The following is a 26,576-nucleotide window of genomic DNA, read 5'->3' as shown; positions in this document are numbered from 1 at the left end:
ACAATGATACACATGAAGGTCGCTCTGATGAACAATGATACACATGAAGGTCGCTCTGATGAACAATGATACACATGAAGGTCGTCCTGATGAACAATGATACACATGAAGGTCGCCCTGATGAACAATGATACACATGAAGGTCGCTCTGATGAACAATGATACACATGAAGGTCGCTCTGATGAACAATGATACACATGAAGGTCGCTCTGATGAACAATGATACACATGAAGGTCGCTATGATGAACAATGAACACATGAAGGTCGCCCTGATGAACAATGATACACATGAAGGTCGCTCTGATGAACAATGATACACATGAGGTCGCCTGATGAACAATGATATACATGAAGGTCGCCCTGATGAACAATGATATACATGAAGGTCGCTCTGATGAACAATGATACACATGAAGGTCGCACTGATGAACAATGATACACATGAAGGTCGCACTGATGAACAATGATACACATGAAGGTCGCTCTGATGAACAATGATACACATGAAGGTCGAACAATGATACACATGAAGGTCGCTCTGATGAACAATGATACACATGAAGGTCGCTCTGATGAACAATGATACACATGAAGGTCGCTCTGATGAACAATGATACACATGAAGGTCGCTCTGATGAACAATGATACACATGAAGGTCGCCCTGATGAACAATGATACACATGAAGGTCGCCCTGATGAACAATGATACACATGAAGGTCGCCCTGATGAACAATGATACACATGAAGGTCGCTCTGATGAACAATGATACACATGAAGGTCGCCCTGATGAACAATGATACACATGAAGGTCGCTCTGATGAACAATGATACACATGAAGGTCGCTCTGATGAACAATGATACACATGAAGGTCGCTCTGATGAACAATGATACACATGAAGGTCGCTCTGATGAACAATGATACACATGAAGGTCGCTCTGATGAACAATGATACACATGAAGGTCGCTCTGATGAACAATGATACACATGAAGGTCGCTCTGATGAACAATGATACACATGAAGGTCGCTCTGATGAACAATGATACACATGAAGGTCGCCCTGATGAACAATGATACACATGAAGGTCGCTCTGATAACAAATGAGTACACATGAAGGTCGCTCTGAAACAATGATACACATGAAGGTCGCTCTGAGAACAATGATACACATGAAGGTCGCTCTGATGAACAATATACACATGAAGGTCCTCTGATGAACAATGATAAACATGAAGTGCCTGATGAAAATGATACACATGAAGGTCGCTCTGATGACAATGATCACAAGAAGTCGCCCTCATAACAATGATACATGAATGTCGCTCTGATAAACAATGATACACATGAATGTCGCTCTGATGAACAATGATATACATGAAAGTCGCTCTGATGAACAATTATACACATGAAGGTCGCTATAATGAACAATGAACATATTAAGGTCGCCCTGTTGAAGAATGATACACATGAAGGTCGCCCTGATGAAAAATGATACACATGAGGTTCGCACTGATGAACAATGATACACATGAAGGTCACTCTGATGAACAATGATAAACATGAAGATAGCTCTGATGAACAATGATACACATGAAGGTCGCCCTGATGAAAAATGATACACATGAAGGTCGCACTGATGAACAATGATACACATGAAGGTCGCCCTGATGAACAATGATACACATGAAGGTCGCCCTGATGAACAATGATACACATGAAGGTCGCCCTGATGAACAATGATATACATGAAGGTCGCTCTGATGAACAATGATACACATGAAGGTCACTCTGATGAACAATGATACACATGAAGGTCACTCTGATGAACAATGATTAACATGAAGGTGGCACTGATGAACAATAATAATCAAGAAGGTCGCACTGATGAACAATGATACACATGAGGGTCGCTCTGATGAACAATAATAAACATGAAGGTCGCCCTGATGAGAAATGATACACATGAGGGTCGCTCTGATGAATAATGATACACATGAAGGTCGCCCTGATGTACAATGATACACATGAAGGTCGCCCTGATGAACAAAGATACACATGAAGGTCGCCCTGATGAACAATGATATACATGAAGGTCGCCCTGATGAACAATGATACACATGAAGGTCACTCTGATGAACAATGATTAACATGAAGGTGGCACTGATGAACAATAATAATCAAGAAGGTCGCACTGATGAACAATGATACACATGAGGGTCGCTCTGATGAACAATAATAAACATGAAGGTCGCCCTGATGAGAAATGATACACATGAGGGTCGCTCTGATGAATAATGATACACATGAAGGTCGCCCTGATGTACAATGATACACATGAAGGTTTCCCTGATTAACAATGTCTTTCTTATAAGTGGCATATGCACTTGATCGGAAAGTTTCGGCAAATACAATCATTTTTACTTTTTTAATTGCAAAATACGATTAAAGAATTTGTTCATGAGATGGTATTATTACAAATATACATTTTGATTATTTCTAAGATTGCCTTCTGAATGTCATTTTGTTTGAATTACTTATGGACTTTTAGGTTAAATCTGTCACATAAAAGCCATTAAATTCTTAATTGATTAAAGCGTACACTGGGGAAATTTAATCCTTTTTATATTTTCACCGTTCACTTCAAATCATTTTGCATACCTTTCAACTTTATAAAAATTGATATGGATCATGACTAGTCATATGACTTAATTCGATATATACTTTAACTCGTAAGAGGTCCTGCGTTTTTGTTAATTTGTTTTTTCATATTTATTTTGCATAATGTTTTTAACTTCTGAACACCGATCCTTTATTTTTATTCGTGATTGTCTGATTGTCTGAAGATGTATAGTTTGTAATTTTACAGGTCTTATACCAGCAGGTTTAAAAAAAATGGGCTGAAATACTGAAAAAATCCCAATTTTTTTTCAGAAATCGAAAGAAAACTTCATATCTGGAATTTTGGTTTAATAAAGCAGTTTTTTCTGTGTGTTTAATGAGCAAATGTGAAACGCCATTATATATATGTATCATGTATTTTGTATCGTATGTGAACACTCTTGTTTCATTATGGGCTGAATCTATGAGCTATTTCTATTCCTTCGTCATGTATACTGTGGTTTTCCCCTTCATCCAATAATTAATCGGATTGTATGTATAATGGGTTTTAGTCCATTATAAATATTTTTAGTTTATTATGAGTAATTTCTGTCTCGTTTCATTAAAAATGAACGCCTATAATGTTTTGTTCAGAACGTTCTTAAAAAGGGAGTTCTTTTGGAAAAGTAAGAGCATAAATATTGCATAATGTATATATGTCTTGATTTAAATGCATATTTATTTATATAAATATACAATTTTTGTCATGTCCTATGAGTTTCTTGTAGAAGTAGTCCATATAATATATTTATAATTGTCTTGGGTATATAAATATAATATTGTAGTGTGATATCTCTAAAAATGTTATTCTGTATTTTGAATTCCGTGAAGTATATACGAAAGGTATCTTTTTAATTGTTCATATGGATTTTCTCATTAAATTTTATCATATTACATCGGTACTTATAGGTAACAGAGAGGAGAGGTCATGTCTACTATAACACTATGTATACACAGGTATTATGAATGTGTTATGTACTCGTAACGTTAAATGACAAAATGTTTACTTATGTATACAACAACTTTTTAGTAGGACATGTACGTGGGATACTGAGAAAACCCAACACGGTCAGTTCTTCATTAAATCGAAAGTGACGTCAATTCCCCTTGTGCCAATTGACCTTTTCGTTGAAAAAATATGTATTTCATAAAAATCAGAGTTTGAACATTCCGCAATGGCCGAACACCTATTCGATGAATACATGGTTTAATACTATGCATTTGATAAATCGATGATACATTTCTATTCGAGGAATACGAGGATTCGACTACTAGCAGTTCGAGTTATCCGGATTTTGTTATAGCCTAGCTACTTTTTCGTAGCGACTTTATTTGGCGTTTTCAAGCCTCGCTACTTTTTCGTGGCGACTTTATTTGGCGTTTTCAAGCCTAGCTACCTTTTTCATGGCGACTTCATTTGGCGTTTTCAAGTGTAGGTACTTTTTCGTGGCGACTTCGTTTAGTGTTTGCAGGAACTAGCTACTTTTTCGTGGCGGCTTTATTTGTGCGTTTTCAAGCCTAGCTACTTTATCGTGGCGACTTCATTTGCCGTTTTCTAGCCTAATTATTTTTTCGTGGTGACTTCATTTGTCGTTTTCAAGCGTAGCTACCTTTTTCATGGCGACTTCATTTTGCGTTTTCAAGTCTAGGTACTTTTTCGTGGCAACTTCGTTTAGTGTTTGCAGGCCTAGCTACTTTTTCGTGGCGACTTTATTTGTGCGTTTTCAAGCCTAGCTACTTTATCGTGGCGACTTCATTTGACGTTTTCTAGCCTAATTATTTTTTCGTGGCGACTACATTTGACGTTTTCAAGTCTAGCTACTTTTCGTGGCGACATCGTTTGGTTTTTTTAAGCCTAACTACTTTTTCTTGGCGACTTCGTTTGGTGTTTTCAAGCGTAATTACGTTCTCATGAATACTACATTTGGCGTTTTCAAGCCTAGCTGCTTTTTCGTGGCTATTTAATTTGCGTTGTAAAGTTATAGGGGTGATTATCATATATTCTTGACACCTTTTTTGCAGCGATGCAGTTTCGCGATTTTTACTTGTCTGCGAAAAACACGAAATTCAATTGCGCACGAAGATAAGATATATAGTAGTGATATACTTTCCATGACGTTTCACGTATATGTTTTAATATATGTTGATTGGAAAGTATGGTTATCTCCTACAGAGCATAGATGATATTCATCATTTGAACATTAATTGGTGTTTAATCGTCTATATATATGACTAGTTAACATAAAAAATAATATAAAATAATTTATTTCGCCTTTGTTGCACGCGCAATCAGTACTTCATTCCATATAGGATATTGTGAGAGGGATTTTTTTCGGGATGCAATTAATTATTTTTCATATTTCTAACTAGAAGTAAGATTAGAAGCTCAAACTTTTCAATGGTGGTAATGGTGTAAAATAAGAAACTTTTGTAACTGAATAAAAATACTAAATCGTCTGCATTTGTTTTTGATAGCGAAAAAATACCATTTGTCAGCGGTGGAGCATCTTTAACCAATGGATATTTATGTGTGACGTTTAGATGACTATACTATGATACTTGATGATTTATCTGATGAAAGTTACAGTGTACATGTAGTCATAGAAACAACACAAACATATCCACCGATTGTGTAATAATATCATTATGATTTATATAACATACTTTTTCGCAAACTTTTGCCTTTTTGTTAAACATTTATTTTATTTTGGCTATTGTGCGATGTATGAATCTACCTCGACTATTTGTTGATATCAAATATCAACAGTTTGCTTCGTTGTATGGCGCGTTAGAAGTCATGAAACGGAAGTCTATGGAACTGTACGGCTGTGACGACATAGCTTGTATTTAACTGGAGATTGTTCTTTAATGACCAGTGTACTTTAGAAGAACACAAGATCAAAGCCGTTTGTGTGTATGACCTACATTACGAGACGATAATACAGACCAAACAAAATCAGTTGGTGTGGACTATGGGAACTTTTACTTCGATAGCATGGTCTTTTATTTTGAAATAGGAAAACCAGTTTTCGTTGAAACTAAGCCCCCAAGATCATGAAACGGTCTTAAGTCTAAACAAGTTAAAACACTTTATTCTAAGACCGTGTCATGATCCATGTGCCAGATATGTTAAGCAATGGTATATATATATATATATATATATATTTACATATGCCTCTATATAGTCAACGGGAGGGGAGTTGCGTTTGAATTAGCGTGTATGAATACAAACCAAGAGTTAAAGGTGGTATGAACGTAATTGGATATAGACATATTCTACATATAGCATAATAGCGTTCATACCACCTTTAACGCAATCAAAACACTGTTTAATCTCTATATAAATATTTATTATCCAGTAACGGGCGCTAGTTATCGTTGATAAACGGTTTCCTGGTCTACCTTAACTTTAAAGCAGCGATCAATGAGTAAGTGATGTAAATATAAGCATTGAACTTTATTTTATGGCATATATGGTTTATATAGATGCAAATTACGAATTGTCGTGGGTAATTTAGTTTTATTTCAGGTCAACTTCACGTTAGAAACTTTTGCATGTGCATCATACATTATAAATTTCCTGCAAATATCTCACATATAGACCTTAGATGCCATAAAAAGATACATAAATGCCTAAACTAATAATCATTTCTGAGTTACGTATCATTTAGGATGACTACAATGCGTACCTTTCCCAATCACCAACTTAAATATCTATTTAACCGTCCCATTTTACCACTAAATACTTTTTTGGATTGAGTTATTTTATTTCTGAAAAATATGCTTTCATGTGTATTTTGATCTGCCATCGAAAGAACGTACTATTTAGGTAATTATCACGGTATTTATGTATCTTCGTTAACAACAGATCTATTGGGTATCTCATTTGTGGTGGATTCAATGTCGATTCATAGTACACTGTATATCTGCACCTCAAACGTAATGCAAATTTCACAACAAATCAGTTTACTGATGAGCTCGTACGTTTGGAGAACATTTCTTCCAAAACAACATATATACTCCGTCTTTGAATGTTTAAGAGTCATGGAGATGTGTTTTTTGTGACGCCAGGTTTAACGTCATATTCTCAATAGAACATGTCGTTTATTTTACTTATAACATGATGACTGAACGAAACTCTGTAATATGCGAAGATGGAAAATATAACGTTAAGTAAGCTTGATAAACTCCTACCGAAATGTTATTAGAGTTAATCACACCCAAACCTATTTTGCAATTAGTGACGAAAACTATAACGGTTACTAGATGGCTTTATAATTGATGACATTAGTGGATAATGCAAAACGATCATTCAGTATGCAACATACAAGAACACCGTCTTGTATTTTTTTTTTATTAAGGGACGATTCATCGAAGCAATTTTGCACACATATCTACGATGGAATCACAAAACAAGTGTCTTATGTAAGTGTATCAAAACTATTGACACATTCCACTCATCATCAGTGATAGTCAGTGCAATTTAAATAGTAGGTGTAATATGTTCTCTGTACACATACCTGAGCTTTCTGTAAAATACACAAATATATAGGAGAATATAAGACTCTTTCATATACGTGTATGTAGGATAGGGTATTCCACCCGAGGGGTCACAAAATGTGGTGAAACCCGAGGCTTGCCGAGGGAGGGTGGAATAGCCCTATCCTACATACACACATAATGAAAGAGTCTTTTTCTCTCATATCCTTACGAAATATAAGCTTAAAATGTCTTTCAGTCGTCCATTTTCTTCAATTTTTTAATTCCTTTATTGGTGTTTTTACGAAAAATACTTTTGATATTCTGAAATGCTATGTAAGATAGATTTATCTTACATAGCTGTCTTACATGGGCAAACTCTATACAACATGGCGAGGTTTGAGAGAAAAACACTTCTCACACAAGATCCTTAATCTATACAGTAAATAAAGTAAGAGCACTATGAGAAGTTCCAGACACCAGTTACTTATTATTGAACTGGCGATAAGTGTTACGCATCCCTATCAATGTGGTATTGTGGTAAGCGAGTAATAGTTTTTATCGCACGCACTGACTACGTAGTGGAAACTAGCAGGCAGATCACAATGATATCAACTACTCAAACTGTCCTTAGAACACGGCATTTTCCTTTATAAATCAGAATGGCGAAACACTCTCTGACGTAATTGTCCCTTTACGTAACATTTTATTGTGTTAATTGTTGTAAGTACATTGATGTCAACAATGTGGCTGGAATGTGCATTCCTGGTCCTCACAGTCACAAACTATATTCCCTGAAACATAAAAAAGACGGATATGAAAAACAATATCAATGTGAATCAATGGATTAACTTTGCATGATCAGTTATTATGTATTAATTGCTATTTGATTATTTTTTAAATTATATCTAACCATAATTGTGTAATTTTAGTGAAAAATGTTAATTAGATTATATATTTTTATAAAAAAAATAAAGTTACCACATTTATGGCATTAATATCAACAAAATAATATTTGATGCAATTCTAATTCAATCACTACCTGGTTCGATACTGTTAAGCAGTTATTTTTGCATCAACTTAATTTTGTCGGTTTTTTGTTGATATTCATGTGTTTTCCATGTTTGTATTTTCTAAGTGCATCATAATTGGTACTGTTTGTTAAATCACTTGTTAATATTTGTTGTAATACATACGGCGCTATCTCCCATTTGTTCATCCATGGTTCCCAGTTGTACTGTTGAGTAAGAGGAGCAGGTGCCTCATGGATAACAGCTGGTGAGATAATTAAAAATACTAATTACTAAAAACCTCAATGAAAAAAGCTCTCAGATTATGTTGATAACTTAATAGTAACTTATAATATTTGATGATCTTTCGTAATATGAAGAAAGGTAATTGCATTTAATGGAAGTCTTGGAATTAACAAAGCATCAGATGTCAATCTAATTTACCAATTAAATCAATCTTTAACAAAATAAAGAATATGCATGATAAATTTATACTTTTTTCAAATTTGAAAGCTGTAAAGTGATGACCATCGATTTTAATAACATATATAATTTATAGACCTTTGCTGAAGTCCAGGACAGTATAACATCATATGAGCCGAAACAAAGCTTCTTAATTTTTTATTTTTGAAATGTAGTTTCTTTCACATATATCAAAAACATTCTCTATTTTGCATATAAGTGACAAGAAAAACGTTCGCCATATGACGCCACCCGGAAGAACTAAGCCTTTGGCCAATGAAATCAACAAAGGAATATTAACTCTATGTTTTTAAAAATAGAAACACCAAGTTGAAATGCTTTACATCGAACTCCACGTGACCATATTTTAGCTTTGTCTCCGCCATAAGTGCTAATTTGCTGCATTTATTTACAAAACGTTTGATAAATCTTTCTTATGTTGAATCAGACACTTTTTTTCAGGACGATTTTCATTCGCAAAAACAAAAAAGACAAAAATGGGAGAATTGCGAGAAATAGAAAAGAGAAATAACATGAATAATACAGTGTTAAGACTTACGTGCTACTTGAATTCTCTCGACTTTTCTTTTTCGCTTCGGTAAACATGATCGCAAATTCTCGATAAATCTTAAGCATCGCTCTTTTGGCTTAAATCTAGGAGGAGCTGCTTTTTCCGAAGAAAACACAACCGTTTTTGGCTTTGGTATTTGTTTCGCTTCTTTCCTTGATTTTCTCCATGTCTTCCATCTACCACGACATGCATTAACACCCTCAAGAATTCTGGATTGAAAAGTTTGCCATCCATGTTTCACGGGATCAAATCTGAAGACGAAAGAAAACGTTTTGATAAATATTGTTTTACTCTTAGTAATGATATATGTATACTAAACTCGCATGTACGGCAACTTCCTTCCAATTCAATTTTACAATTTTAGTAAAGCAATGGTTATACTTCACAATGACAGCGATGAGGACCTCACATTAATTGGCTTATTTTGTGTGTGAGCTAAAATTATAGACGTATTTCTAAATAGAACAACCCATACGATTTCGTCACATCAGAAGTTTAAAAAAAAAATCAATATAATTTTCGTAACTAGAATATGGTTGAATATATATATATTTTTTTTTTAATTAATTCGCGATCTTTTTTCCAGGAACATCAATATTGTTCCGCGAATACGTCAGTTTGTTTTATTTACAGTGATTCTGAATCATGACCTACATGATAAGTAAATAAATGAAATGAGACTTACATTTGGGACCATTTTTTTGGTGTACATGCGTAACCATAGCGACGGTACCGATACACCATCAAGACACTCAGGATGAGGAGAAGGATCACAGCTACAATACATGCGCAGACCAGCAGGATATGTTCGGGATGGTTAAAGAAGTTGTCCTCGAGGGCAGGACTGACCAATATGTAGGCCCAACAGTATGTATAGTGACCACTTGATACAACCTGAAATTAGAGAAAAAATCACTTTTCTAGTGACCGCATCAGCACGTGCGTAGCATGAGAGGATTTGTTGAGCACGTGAGTTACGCAGTGTATAGTATCTAAAAAATAAAAGAGGGTTTGTAATTGAAATAGGGATTGGATTTCGCTTTTATGTTAACCATGCTTGTATGGAGCAATTCCTTTAAGAATATATTCTATGGGGCGCGTTAGCACGTTAGCGCCCCATATTGAATATTTCTTAGAGGAATTGCTCCATACACGCGCCCCATATTGAATATATTCTTAGAGGAATTGCTCCATACACGCGGCCCATAGAATATATTCTTAGAGGAATTGCTCCATACACGCGCCCCATATTGAATATATTCTTAGAGGAATTGCTCCATACACGCGCCCCATATTGAATATATTCTTAGAGGAATTGCTCCATACACGCGCCCCATATTGAATATATTCTTAGAGGAATTGCTCCATACACGCGCCCCATATTGAATATATTCTTAGAGGAATTGCTCCATACACGCGCCCCATATTGAATATATTCTTAGAGGAATTGCTCCATACACGCGCCCCATAGAATATATTCTTAAAATAATTGCTCCATACATGCGCCCCATATTGAATATATTCTTAGAGGTATTGTTCCATACACGCGCCCCATATTGAATATATTCTTAGAGGAATTGCTCCATACACGCGCCCCATAGAATATATTCTTAGAGGAATTGCTTCATACACGCGCCCCATAGAATATATTCTTAGAGGAATTGCTCCATACACGCGCCCCAAATTGAATATATTCATAGAGGAATTGCTCCATACACGCGCCCCATAGAACATATTCTGAGAAGAATTGCTCCATACACGCGCCCCATTGAATATATTCTTTGAGGAATTGCTTCATACACTCGCCCCATATTGAATATATTCTTAGAGGAATTGCTCCATACACGCGCCCCATATTGAATATATTCTTAGAGGAATCGCTCCATACACGCGCCCCATAGAATATATTCTTAGAGGAATTGCTCCATACACGCGCCCCATAGAATATATTCTTAGAGGAATTGCTCCATACACGCGCCCCATAAAATATATTCTTAGAGGAATGGCTCCATACAAGCATGGTTAACATAAAAGCGAAATCCAATCCCTATATTTACACTTACACGACTTTTTATTTAAAATTCATGCAATAAAATCGTCATTTGAAAGTGACGTGATTATTCAACAAAAGTCGGTCAAAAGTGGGAGGATCTTACTCAATTGAACAGCGAATTATGACTCTTCACGTAAGATAGAATTATTCATCCGCGACGACAAAAACGTTCAATATTTTAGTGTAAAATAAGCATGACAAACAAATTAAATTTCAGAGAAAATTTTATTTAATAAGATCAGAACTTTAAAAAGATATTCAATTTTGCTAAAAGTTAATATATAGCGTAATAACTTAAAGTATATGTACTCGGCCATATGTTTGAACTCGGTGACCGTTGTTGTGCAGCGAAGCTGACGCACGCTTACACAAAGGAGTTTTCCGAAGTTGTAAAAACACCAGTGTTCAAGTAGCTCAATGTGTTTGAGATTTTCGTCTGACTTGACGATATTACATCCTTGGGAGCCATGTGCTTATATAATCTACGCTTATATCCATCGCCATCGATAGATGGAACAACTTCACTTGTGTTCGATGGATACAATGTATTTGTGGTGACGCACAACTGTCAATACGTGGATTACTAGCGGTGTATGTTTTATAATACTGTACACACGATTGAATTCTCAAAGAACAAAGACAAGAGGATATGTTTATAACTGACCTCTGTCAGAGGGTCTCACGCCTGTCCACCCCAAAGTCTCGATCGTAGGACGAACACAGACACAGAGGTAATGTTTACATTTGACATACATCATTTTTAACAAAACTGAAAGCACTGTACGTCGCCCCGGTCGGTTTTTCCCGTTTCTTTATACATTGGTAATTTTAAAAAAATGTTTGTATCATATATAAATTTAATACATATATATATTGTTTACATTTTTCTAAAATTCTATGAAAAACAACAATATACACGTAATGTTGTGTCAAAATGTAAACAAAGCCATGTGTTTCTTTTTTTAAATAGCCCCTTTACGTTGCATAGAATATTTTCATACGCAAGTTCAAAGTTCAATGTTACCATGCAGTTATGGTAAACAAAATCGGCTAGTACTTGCGTATAGTGAACAAGCCTAGCAAGTGTAAATAAAATAAAACGGTCCCATGTGTCCTACGAATCAATATGATAATTTTCTTATAACAAAATAGGTTTTGATTTCTGTATTCTTCCTACTAAGAGGAGGTTCGGGGTTTTTATTCATTCGTTGTAGCTGCATCCATTGTCATTTTGGAAGGGTCTCCTTTGTATAGAGAGTGTAAGCGAGTTATGTTATGTGATTAGGGACACAGCGAAATCATCAAGTAAACTAGCATTAAGTTTCTATAATTCAATTTTGCTTGTTACGAGTAATTTCATTGGCTTAAAAATTTACTTTATCAGCCCATAAAGGAAAAAATGTCGTCGCCGTTTGTAACGTTTCTTCTGATTGGCTGAGATGACGGCGTAATGATTTCATAGACAAAAGAGTCCCAAAATGAATTTTGAATATTGAAGAGATTATCTTTAGTAAATTGAATTATAAGGATTAATTTGAATATATTTTTTATGTTATGGAGATATAACACAAAAATCTGAGTGTACTCTCATCATAAACCGCTTCGCGGTTTATTTAGAGTACACTCAGATTTTTGTGTTATATCTCCATAACATAAAAAAATCTACTCAAGTTAATCCTTAAATATCAATTAAAGTTTAGGTTTTACATGAACAAATCCTACAGACAATGACGTACATGCAATGACTTTAAATAAAAATACTATCAATAGGTCAAATTATAGTATAAGTGTCACCGAACAACAATATAGAAACAGAGAAAACATATAAAATTAAGCGCAAAAAAATATGAAAAAAAAACGTTTTTTCTGAAATAACACAAGTATTTTACCTGTACTCGTACAGACAGTGTGGTGTAGTTGTAAAACACAGCGACAGATTTGGCGAGATATATCCAGCCGTCATCTTTGATATCAAAGTACTGAAGGTCCCCATCGATCAGGGAATACTGGATATCACTGTATGTGACGTCTATATCAACAGCCGACACAGAGAGTACACTCGCCCTTATCTGAAGAGGAGAACAGTACCAGGGGACATCATTTGTAAGTCTTTGTTGTAAAGATATGATAAAACATGCTTCAATTCCATTATTTTAAAGTGTTTATAAATTCATTTTTTTTTTCTTTTTTGGATTTCAAACGCTTCATTGAAGTATCATTATATCTTATATATACAAAAATGTTGTTGACGGACATTTGTTTCATTTGATAATTTTATAAGATTTTAATGCAATCTTGGTTTTTTTTTATTTAGTACATCACATGATAATTACTAGGAATGCGATTGGATAACAGCCAAGGTTTATTTTGCGACAGTTCCCTGTCCTTCTTGACTACCTGATACTATACAGGACTACGGGAACTATACCAAAGTGTACTCATACCCCGGGAATGAGCACGCGACCAAATGTATGACATTATAATGAATGTCGTGTGACGTACTAAATCTATTATGGCCCTTTCCATTTCAAGCAGTTCTCCTATAGTGTTGTCTGGCGTGATATAGTCCCCGAGTCGAAAAAATCTCACCAGACAACACTACAGGAGAACTGTTCCCTCTTTATAGGGACATAAAATAATAATATTCGGTGATTTTCGCGAGGATGGATGTTTCCTAGTTTTGCGGTACATTACTGAGGTCACAGAAAATCCATCCGAAAAATAATTGATAAACAATATGTTCTCCCATAGCCATATCGTGAGATTTTGATTCACTAAAATTTAACACTTTGATTGTTTGTTTAAATCTAATTGTTTAACGCGCGAAAACAACCGGCTATATAGCACATCTGGTAAAAAGTTCAGCCGTATACCATTATCAATGTTCTTCCATATTAACCTTGGTCGAAACGACATAAACAAATAGGCGACACCCTGACAAAATACTTACTGGGTAGTCATTAGGTATGTTGGCCTCGTACGTATCAGAGGTGAAATATGGTCTGTTATCATTACTATCCGTAAAGGTCACTTGTATGATAGTTGATGCTGATAGTCCGCCATTATCGGTTACTGTGATCGTCAAATTGACCTCTTCCGGCATTCGACCATCGTCAATATCATATCTCACAGCAAACTGCAATGCACCGGAAGTTGGGTTGATGGTGAAGCGTTTCCAGGGGTCACCGGAAGTTATTGAATAGGTCAAGGAGTCACCTGCATCAGGATCGGTGACGATGAAGTTCGCGTTAGGCGTTGGAAGGGTATAGCCGATCTGAAACCATAGCAACGACACTCTAAATAACAATCCGTGTTAACGGCATAACTTATACATATATTGACAAAAGGCTGTGTGTGGTCTCATGGAGATTTTTAACATAACTGTGTCATGTCTCGTTAAGTGTCAACCCTTCAGCTAAACGCCATATGAGGATATGCATTATTAATAGGAATAGAAGCATAAATCTACCTATACAGAGTTACCTCCCCTCTGGTTAGACATTCAGTGTAACGTCATCATTTTGTGAGCTAAACTCGCGTAGCTATCTCTGAAAGTATGACGTTATGTTCGCAAATACATGACATCACAATCAATATTTATCCCCAAAGGCAGATAACTACGAATACATGCAAAAGCAGAATAGCCTAGTTATTAAAGCTACGGCGACAAATTGTCTCCAGAGGAGAAAAAGAAAGTTAAGACAGATATCAGCTGTAAATTTACTGCAAGGTCAGTTACGAGGGGACACTTACCAAATGTATATATGTCAATATATGGAAATGAAAAATGTATATATACAGAGAAGTCATATAATACAAAAGGTTAACATATCAATAAAGTGTTTTGATTACATACGTTATGATTTTCGCTTGTGGAAAGGTAAAATATTTCATTGGAAATGGTGGGTGCTTCATTTTTGTCGATGACATTGATGATCAAGTTCAAAGGGCCCGATGTTAAGGTCCCATCGTCCACTGTGTATCCGATGTCGTACTGGGTAATTCCTGACTCGAAATCGAGGCTTTGAATCATTGTTAGCTGGTTTGCTGAAATGGACATTTTTCATATATACTGTATATATATAGAATCTGAAAGGAGTGCAAATGTCGATAGATTAGGAAAACAAGTTACATAAACGAGCAAACGATTAACCAGTGGATGCTAATAAAGATGAATTTCTCCATTTACTCACTGTCGGTATCAAACCGGAACTTGGACGCAGCAGACGATGGTGAGTAAGTTATGACGTAATTCAATACGTCATCAGCGTTAGGTTCAGTGACGTCTAACGTAAAAATCACGGTTCCTATGGCATCGGATTCCAGTAAGTTCAGCGTCAGAGGCAAATTATTGATAACGGGTTGGTTATTCGACCCTGAAAGAAATCAACAAGGTCATGTCAAGGTCACACTCAGTAGGGGAGATGCAGATCTTTGATATTAATTTTATTATCTAAGGTCTTTATTTACATTAATAGTGCAGAAAAAAAATTGTCATTTTTTCGGTGCGATTGATTCCAACGAGACTTATGTTTGATACAAAAGGAAAAACATTCAAATCAATTATTCAACATTGTCACAAAAGCAAATAAGAAGACAACTTAATTTTAGCCAACAATGACGCTTCTGTTAGTCTCAATTGCAAGAATAAGCAAACTGAAAAATACCATTGATTTACAAATCCATTTCATATCATATGCTGTTTACTTAACTACTAACGCTGCACGTACATATAAATAAAATGATATTTTGGTGTTTTTGCCTTTTAAACTATATCACTAGTATATGTAACAAGTTTAACGCCACCCAGTGAATAAAACAGTACCAGCGTTTCCGTGATTCCACAGTACCTGAAATGATGATAGAGAGCGGCATTGTGGTAGCTGTAAGAGAGCCGTCATTCACTCTAATGTTGAGTTGATAAACAACACGATCCGTGGTAAGTAAAGCATTGTCGGACAATATCACTTGTCCGGCTACAACAATGGAGACATTGGTTATATATTACGAAAATTAAAAAGAAAACAGCTTATATTGATATTATCTGAACTAACTAACCTGAAAATATTTTCGTGGTCTCCACGATGGTGAATCAAAGAGCAATTACCATTTTTTGAAAAATGAAATTAATCGGTTTAGGTTTTTAGTGTAGGATTCACATGAATCAGACTTTAGAAAACGTTACAGATGTCTACATGTAATTTATTAATCATAATAATGAGCTCAATCTTCTTCAAGATAACAATAAGGCGGTTTATGCCAAGAGTATATTTTATGTTTTGTATCTCTATGAAATAAAATGACATCCTTCTCACTCTATACACGTGTACTCATCACGTTACAATCGTCGAAGTAAATGGAATAACTAGCAAATATATTTTTTACTGATGTACTATTTGGTAGACTATTTTTCATAACTTACTATCTGCCATTCTGAACCAACAGCCCCCGCCACAGCCGTCAAAGGAAAACGTTAGGTCATTGGTTTCATTGTCAGCTGCCAGGACGGTGTACACCACTGTCCCAATCTGTGTTGTCGTTGCTATGGTTATAGACGCTGCAAATACAACCAAACGTCACTTCATATACCGATACGCCACAGTGAAGGGCAAACTATCTTTAAATGATTAGCATGAGTGATTATGAGGAGAAACGAAGGCTGTGACGTGGAAATAGTGTTAAGCGTTTAAAGGTATATTAAAGTTTCGGTTGACATACATGCATTAGGCTACCTATACATATATAATGTGAACGTTTGTATTGATTTGTATGTAATCATATGTATGTTATACATCAATGTTTTATTATTTCAAATAACTTGAATACTAGTATATGTTTTATTAGCCTAACGTCCTATTAACAGCCACGGGCATATTAATACATGCCAGGTTTGTTTTGAATATATATTTATCGTATAATTTGCCTGATATCCAGTGATTTCGCCCGTGTAATGTGTTTGCGTATGCCACACGGAGATATGACCTGGAGCGATTTTCATTGGCTGGAAATTCATTGTGACGTTAGACAGAAACAATAAAATGGCGTCATGAAAAATAACGTGACGTGAGGATTACGATAACGGCGGGACACAATAGCGACCTCTGCTGGATTTTCGGAATACATTTTGACGTAAAATTCTTTGTTATGTAAGTATTTGTTGTTATGTGATAAAAATATCTTAAATGTGTTCATTTCATATGAAATTTTATGAAACTCGTCTCGAAGTTATAATTTGTGCTCGACAAGGCTCGCAAAAATAAATCCTTCTTAGACTCGTTTCATAAAACCTCATATGAAATGAACACTCATGTAAGATCCTATATTTATAGTATGTGTTATATCTTCATCAAAAAAACTATCTATTCAAATTCATCCATTTAATTCAATGTAAACATGCACAAATCTTAAAGTTGTATGGTCTATAACTTTCGCTCTTTTTGTCATAGTGAAAACTGTTTAAGTGTTATACATATTTTTCTCCGTCTGTCTGAGTTTTAAACTTTCTAATTTTACTACTTTTTATAAAGTTGCAGCCCTAGAAGTATTATTAATTATAAAAGTAAAATCGTTTTAACGTGTACACGTGAAAAGTAGGCTCGAAAGATGCCGAATCATTCCGAATTCTTCCGAACATCGTCGTGTCAATTTCGAAGTAAAACAAGAGTTGTGAAACCAATAGAAAATGTCAACAATTTTTTCATAAACAAAACATGTGGTCGGCCTCGGCAGACTGGATCTACAAAGAAAGTAATACTCGCACATTACAATATTTGATACACACAATATTTACTGCAATGTGTAAATTGGATGTTTCAAATGCTCAATCTGTGGACATATACCAGCATGATTTGCTCATAGTAGCCAGAAGGAAACGTAAACAAACTCATGTGCGCTTACGCTAGTTACCTGGCTCACCAAGTGCAGGTCTTGTCGAACGTCAGTCACGTGATACGATTCGAAATCCGACAAAACTCGAAGCCACTGAACATTGTGGTGATTGAAGGCGCTTTATTCAAAACCAGGAATATATGATTCCTAGATTTCGGCTCTCTTATAGGCCGACATATGCTTTTAGGGAGCTAAATCATCAAGTTACATGTCAATGTTTAAATATCAAATGTTTAAGTTACATATCGTTACAGTGAAAGTAGCAGCAATATAACTTTAAAGATGCTCCACCGCTGACAAATGGTATTTTTTCATTATCAAAAACAGGAGCAGACGATTTAGTATTTTTCTTCAGTTACAAAAGTTACTTACTTTACACCATTACCACCGTTAAAAAGTATGAGCTTCTAATTTTAGTTCAAGTTAAAAATATGAAAAATGATTAATTGCATCCCGATAAATTTCCGTAGCACTATATCCTATATGGAATGAACTACTGATTGCGCATGCACCAAAGGCGAAATAAAATAGCATACATTAGGCTTAGAAGATTCAACAAAGCACTGTGAAGTGGCAATATAAATACGATATATACCAAATACGTGATGACAATCATTCAATCTTACGGATATAGAGTACCAATGAAAGCCTACCTGGAATGTTAAGGAATACAGGTGCAGTGTTGGGTAGGATGTTAATGTCGAATTGGCCCGACGTAATATCTTTAGTATCTGTACAGTTGATGATCATAGTATACTGACTTGTGATCGTGTGGTCAAGGTTGGGCATTACATTACTGTACACGCCATAATCTATATAAAACACAAGGGTACGCAGTAAATCTGTCTATTCCAAATTTGCATATTACAGAGTTATCTGCACTTGCGGGTAGGTATTGAATGTGACGCCATGTGTTTGGGAGCGTAACGTCATACGTTTCGGAGAAAACGACGTGAATTGCGCTCACAAAATAATGGCGTAACAATCGATACCTACCCGCAAGGGAGCTAACTCTTAAATATTCAAAGACGGAATAAAACAATTGAAAGACAACGAACACTACGTGCTATTCCGAATTTGCATACTACAGAGTTATCTGCACTTGCGGGTACGTAATGATTGTGACGTTATGTGTTTGCGAGCGTAACGTCATATGTTTCAGAGAAAACGACGTGAATTGCGCTCACAAAATAATAACGTAACAATCGATACCTATCCGCAAGGGAGCTAACTCTGTAATATGCAAAGACGGAATAGTCATTGGCATGCATACGCTTCAAACACAATATGTTTTCAAAGTAAATTATCCTGTCAAAGTGAAATAGCTGAGTTAGTTTGCGATCCCAATTTTGGTTCTATTCTTGCTGCAAATTTTGCTGAATATCTTTTCATAATGCACGAGATATCGATATTGAGTACAATTTGCAGTAAGAATAGGGTCAAAATAGGGTCGAACATGTTATTAGCTTTGAAAAAATAACGTGTTTTCAAATTTTGTGTTGAATTCGACCATAGATCAGGTTATTTTTTAATAACCAGTTTTATTTTATTTCTATTTTTGGAAGAAAATATATAAAAATAGAAACATATTCTTCGACTCTCCTTGGTACGATGTACACCAATAATAGTAACCTTTTTGCATGCAGATTATATTCATACAGTGTACGAATATTAAAAAGATGCTATCAAGAGGGGGATAAAATACAGCCTGTTTTTTTTTCGCGATATTTATTTAAAACGAACGAATACAGTTTTAGCGGTTTCCCATTTTGCGAACTAACTTTCAGGGTATATGTCATTCAACCAATTCTCAATAACGCGCGGATCATTTTTCCGCGATATGAGACAAATGACATCACAAAAATATTATCCCCGAGGACATAACCAGCTACACAGTAGTAAAAAATAAAATAAAATGTCTCACTTGTCGTTCCAGTGATGAGGTTTACGTGGAAGGGAGCGTTTGGAGAAGTTGATGATGACGTACAGGTAACAATGTCACCCGAGGGGTCAGACACGAGAAGTGTGTATAGAAGTGTTTCCAGGGTTACCGTCTCCGACAAGTCGACAGCGGCCGGTAGGTTAGCGATAACTGGGGGCTGTTCAAAGAACAATAACATTTTTTTCTAAAAAAGTACGAAAAAAAAATATAAAAAACACACATACACAAAATATCTAGTGACGTCAAGATAACGTCGAGTTTTCGCGCCATTTTATTTTTCTTCAGAAATTCAGAAAAAGAATATGTCAATCAGAATGTCGGATTTAGGGAGAAAACAAATAAAAATTAATTATTCTCGAATGGATGATAAATAAATCATAAACATGTTTTTCATTTCCAATTAATAAAGTAATTAATTTGAACATCACTCTATCGTGCTGATGACCTACCTTGTTGATGATGTTTATTGTTAGTGTTTGAATGTCGGAAAGTCCGCATGGGTCTGTCACGGTCAGGGTCAAGGTCACCGTACCGACGTATAATTGGCTAGCTGTGGTCACATGACCTGTGTAAAATAAGTAAATGTCTCGAAAATGATGTAAAAGTAGATGAATTTAATTAAAATATAAATGAGGATACGTGGAACACATTAACAATATTGTTTTTATTCTAAAAAAATATGCTTTGTGTAGCAATAAAATTCATATTCTGACATAAAAAGAACAAAATAATACCTGTGTTGAGATCGATGGCTATAGCTTGAGTGCCACCTTGCGGTTCATATTGTGAAACAGACAAAACAAGAGACGACAACTCCGCAGTATTGCTGTCGTTAAATGTAACAGTAAAGAGAGAAAAGCCGAGGACTGTGTCGTCATATACGTCTACACTGGCGGGTAGGTTGGTAAATGTGGGAGCAGATCCTAAAATGTAATAGTCATATACACAGTAATGATAAACAATGCATCAATCACAAATTATTATATTAATGTAGCAGGGTTATATTTCATAATTGTTTAAATATGTCATATATTGTCATGTTATATTTCAAGGTGTGTGTATCTTTAAAGTAGTATTGAGTTTTGTATGGAGTGCGCCCTTTTAATGGTTTTGAATATAGGTATGAGAGGAATGTGAGTAAGTATGTCAGATGACTTGGGACGGACATGACCATTGGACAGTTTAAACTTATGTTGCATGCTTTTAATCTTCTTCTAAATTTCTACGCACTTCTATTCTGGCACCTGAGCTATATGCACCACACATATTCCTCCAGAGTATATTCAGGGAAATTTAGAAGATCTGTAATTGTGCCAGGTATTCACATAATATCTTAAGAGGCTGTAATCGCCCATTCTGGAAATCTCCGCACGATGTGTGGGGGGTTTTAAATCAGAATAAAGGAAAAACAAAAGAAAACGTGGTTTTGTGGTTCATGACAAGTGAACCCAATCGACCCCTGTAACATTAATATGCATATTCTAACACTTAATACTTACATTTGAATAAAGATATTATATGAGTTTCTGCATGGTATGCTTAGCTTTAATTTGCTAGTAAATGTAGACTGAATAAAATCATAACTAATTAATTGATCAAAACATGTATAGATGATTATTATAAGATATGATATTATAAGATATGTTAACATTATGGTAAGAACAAATTCACGGCAGAATAATCTACCCAACACTTTAAATCATTAATTTGAACTTTTACATACCGTCCGTCACTGTATATTGAATGGCGTACGTCCGATCGTTCGTCAAGGCTACGCCAACAGTGTAACTATAGCCAATCACGTGATCCGAAGACCATGGCACAACAATCGTACCGTCTGCTTCTGTACTTCCGGTTTTATATGGTATAATGTCGAATGACTCACTATACCTACCGAAAATGACGTCAGTTTAGTCTTGGTAAGTGAACTAACATTTAATCACCTGTTTTCACATATTGTTTTTGATTTTCATCTCAATATGAACAAACCACTATTACGAAATTTAAAATTTACTAAATCATTCTTCGTCTGGGCTTATATGGTACAATCACTTTGCCACACATATTACCACTTCCGCTCGGTCTAAATAACATTATAATAGCAACATATTGCCTTTTGTGAACAATCGAAAAATACATTCCTTACTAATTCTGATTAGATTAAACTAAACGTTTTATCTCTTTTGATTGCTTAAGACTCCTTGCACTCTTTAACCTGATTGGGTAGAAAGGAATACGTACCAGCCAATGCTGTCCCCCGTTTGAACAGATATTTCGTCAGGAATTGCCACTGTTTCGTTAACGTCGACTTAAATGAGATTTAAATGCTTTGTTGTCAAATCGATACATTAACGCTAACATACGAATGCACTTTTTAGTAAAATACGTTTCCATTGATGTAACTGACAAAAAGATAAATGAAACACAAGTAATATAAAATTAACTGTAAACTTAAACTTGTCAAGACTACGATAATGCCTAATGCTGATTTTGAGAGACGAACGACGCGCGGGTTTTAAATAAAAAATATTACACAAATAATAAAAACCATCAATTGGAAACCATCGCAGTTTGCTTATCTCATAAATTATTGACTTCAACATTCGTTATCATCTCAACGTCGCGTCTGATTAGATGATACAATGGCGTAGCGATACCTTACAGAAAAGAAACCTCTAAGAAATTTGGAATTTTTCTGGTATTAATTGAATTGTAAAGAATAACATAAATATCGTTGGTAATTATAAAGCTGTAACACACAGACAACGTGTACTCACACCCTGAACCGTATCACAGCTTACTTAGATTACGATTCCATTTAATCCGTAAAGATACTACACCACTTGAAAATGGTATTTTTATCTATCAAAAAACAGGAGCAGATATTTTTTTCTTCGGATACAAAAGTTTACATCATTACTGCCAATGCGCATGCACCAAACGCAAATGATATTATATTTATTTTTGTATTAATTAGACACATATATACACTATCAAAATCAGTCATTGTTCAAATGATGAGTACAATTTATGCTCTGTCTACAGTGGAGCATCTTTAAAGGATACACAATAAACTTAGTAAACTCACTGGAGGCAACAGAATGGCGATACTCCCCCATCAAAACATACTGGGTCAGCGTCACAGGACGCCATATCTGGAACTGTATGTTTCCTGTACTCTTGGGATAAAATTCTACATCCGACAGGACTCCACAGCATGATGACGACAGACTTGATGACGTCACTATATACTGTGTTACTGAAAGCAGAAATGACTAAAAAATAATGAAATGGATAGATAAATCGTTTTGTTTTCTTTTGATATACCGGTATGTTCTTAATATGTTGCGTTATATACCAGTTATATCACATGATATTAACATACACAAAGTATCTATTTTACAACCTTTGTCTTCTTGACATATGTGTCAAAATTCTTCACAGGCATGCTTACATTACGGGATGGATCGTGATATATCTTACTTATACCAAACATTTATTTTGTCCTATTTGCCTAAATGACATACACTGTAATCACGGTTTGTGTTATTTACCGTACATTATATCACCACAGGCGAATTTCGTGGTTATCATGGTAACTTGGTTTAATCACATGTGTTTACCGTAAGAAATATCTAGGTTGTCGATCTTCTCCGAAACGGTAGAAGGCCCTACAGTGCAGACAGCCTCTGAAATAACATCAAAAGAGTTTTAACTTGCAATGTACATGTTGTATTACTAACTTGGATGGATTGCTGACAACTAGAATAACATTATATTTCTGTAGTGTATACTCAGGCAAATTATATTCAGATCAGTTTGACATGAAATTCATCTAAAGTACCTGAAATTGAGGACAATTTCACAAATGAAGAAATCTTAATTCAGATTCAAATTAATCGTTTTCTATATTTTCAGTGTCAATTAAGGTGAAAGTTTTCCTGAAAATTCCAATTCCTGACATGATTTGACTTTTATGTTCTTTTGACCAGAAATTGACATTCATCTACATTGTACCTGAATAATTTTTGCATTTATACATTTTTGTGGGTGACAAACTATTACTAGAAAGCGTTAGTCTGTTTTTGATTATGTTATCTTTGAAGTGAAATTTGTTTTCTTATACAATAAAATTTCATGTTTTGGTAATATTACGTGTTTTGTTGTACGTGTCTGCCATCTTGGATCCTAAACGAAAGTAGTGTTTCTGGAGATGGGTTCACATTTGAAATTTTTCATCTCTAAAATTGTACTTAAAAGACTGCACTTTTATGTGGAGTGTTTCAACAGAAATATTGTCTGTGTTATAATGACATTTCCCGCCTATTTTACATTTGTATCAGGACCAGACTGCTCAATCGGTATATTATACGGCTAGTATCTGGATATCCCGGGTTTGAACGCCGGTCGGGCATTTTTTCCACTCTTGCTACAAATTTATGTTATACAACGCATATTCAAGAAGCACCCGGTAGATAACGGAGATGTTCAGACGATCGTCACTGATGCATAACGACCTCCTCAGGTAAGTAATTCGTCAAATATCGATCAGGTCACGTGATTTAAGATTACAGGTGTGTTAGCACGAGCTGTCACTGTAAGACATATGGAGTAAGATACATGTATACCGGGATTCAAACGTTACCTGAGCCACATTCGGGATCTGTGGGTTCGGCCAGTCTTCTACAGTCACTGGACATTAGGCTTTATTTTGCTATATGTATCATGTATTTTCCCTTTTATTCGTCCTATCGTTATTTTCCAAGTTGTATTTCATCCATATGACAATTGATCTGTTGTTTACTTTGTCAAATTATGTAGAATTGTTATAAGATATCATTAATAATCGACAGACTAAAGTTTCAGATAACTCAAAGCGGACAATGAAAGCTCGAGTATGTAGAAGTGTGGATAATCATTAACTTCATAAAAAATGAGTCAACGGGCAATTATTAAAATTATGCCATTTATATGACAGTTACGTTCCTTTCTGTGTGAAATAATTCATCAAATTTGATATTGTGTTTCCATGTAATAATGGAACACTGACGTATACTTATGTCCCTTGACTGTATATTGGTGTCACAAAGAGAGCTGAATACACCAACATATACTTCATTTTGACCGTAGTACATTTACCAAAAAATCATGAAACACACATCATGTTGAAGTCGCCAGAAACTTATTCGTTTAGTGGTATGAAACAGTCTATATACATATATATCCGCTTTGGGTAGAGATGGGTTGATTTTAAAAAAAAGGTAGATTAAACAGATATTGTCAAAAGATTTAAATCTACAGGAATTATTAAAATGTCAACAATCAGTGTTGATACCAATATGGTTTTTTTTGGTTTTTTTTTTTTAACTTTTTATCAGTCCAAACTTTCTTTGAAGCAAAAAAAGACAATGAAATACGAAATGTACCAAATGAAGAAAGTCTGTATTAGAACAGCCTAGCTACCATTAATTAAACAACGTCAGATAATACAAATGGTATGTGTGATGGGATTACTGAGTGATATCATTTGTTCCGGCAGTCAAAGCGATTTCTTACCATTATAAAAAAAATCAGAGAATGTCGAGTAAACCCGACGATATCGTGTCGTCAGAATTTAGATAATGACGTTGCGCATTGATTTGGAAAAATAATCCCTCGAAAGGTCAATGGAATCATACATTAATCATACGTTAAAACGTATTGTATTCTATCATGTCCAATGTAGTCCGAAAAAATCATTATACGCATTGATGTCACTATTTTTTCCTTCATCTGAAAATTACAGCTTGCTTTGTGAAGATTTTCTATGTGGATTCACACCGTTTGTGTTTTTATACTCGGATGGCATTAAAAAATAGTGACATCGACACTTAGATAAATCTAGTTTGTGAAGACAAAGAGATCAGTCGCCGAAGATTCTCACCCCATACATAACATTGTTATATGACATCGGTGATATCTACAAAATGCGTTTCAAGGAAAAATCATTAGATTAGAACGCAACTTGTATAATTTTCCGTTCCAATCTGAAATTAATAATGAGATACTGACATTCCAAGCAGTCTAAAAAGGAAATATTTTTCATAAAAATGTTTATCATTTTTATTTTATTTGTTTTTTTTCTAAATAATTTAATATTTCATATTTGTCTGTGACTAACCGACCTACCTGTTGTATATAACAGCTCGGCGACGATGGCGATCAGAATGTAAGTCTCCATTTTGTCCTTTCAAACCCAACCATAATCCTGCAGTGGTCAACGTTTTCCATGTGTTGTATGTCCACACTATTAAGGTCAGTGGTGATCAAGGTCAAGGTCATTGCTTAACGTCTTTTGTATACCGAACTTATTAGTACACGTGTACTAAACGTTAGAAATCACTAGGTCAATGGGTGGTCATTTCCGGTGGTTAAGAAATATGAGTTTAGTTGTGATGTGGTTAAAAAACCCTGAATGTTTGTCTTCCTTACGACAAAGAAATCGCTGTGAAAACAAACAGACAAA

General features: G+C 35.1%; 1 protein-coding gene across 1 annotated transcript; it reads right to left on the bottom strand.

Moving 5' to 3' along the window:
- Positions 1–6,977: 6,977 nt before the first annotated feature.
- Positions 6,978–26,321, bottom strand: LOC138309466 (cadherin EGF LAG seven-pass G-type receptor 2-like). Its single transcript, XM_069250667.1, has 19 exons — positions 26,240–26,321; positions 23,695–23,760; positions 23,160–23,330; positions 22,313–22,379; positions 21,795–21,961; positions 20,806–20,994; positions 20,521–20,636; positions 20,054–20,228; positions 18,783–18,941; positions 16,664–16,798; positions 16,092–16,217; positions 15,435–15,617; positions 15,098–15,288; positions 14,192–14,515; positions 13,131–13,310; positions 9,874–10,082; positions 9,177–9,439; positions 8,342–8,420; positions 6,978–7,939 (listed from the first exon to the last, which is right to left on the bottom strand). The coding sequence occupies exons 1-19, from the start codon at positions 26,289–26,291 to the stop codon at positions 7,924–7,926; spliced, it is 2,868 nt and encodes a 955-aa protein (XP_069106768.1). The 5' UTR covers positions 26,292–26,321; the 3' UTR covers positions 6,978–7,923.
- Between the last annotated feature and the right edge of the window lie 255 nt (positions 26,322–26,576).

This window comes from Argopecten irradians, chromosome 15 (assembly GCF_041381155.1).
Source record: "Argopecten irradians isolate NY chromosome 15, Ai_NY, whole genome shotgun sequence".
NCBI lineage: Eukaryota > Metazoa > Mollusca > Bivalvia > Pectinida > Pectinidae > Argopecten > Argopecten irradians.
The sequence above is the reverse complement of the archived record's forward strand: the minus strand, read 5'-3'. Positions and strand labels throughout refer to the sequence as shown.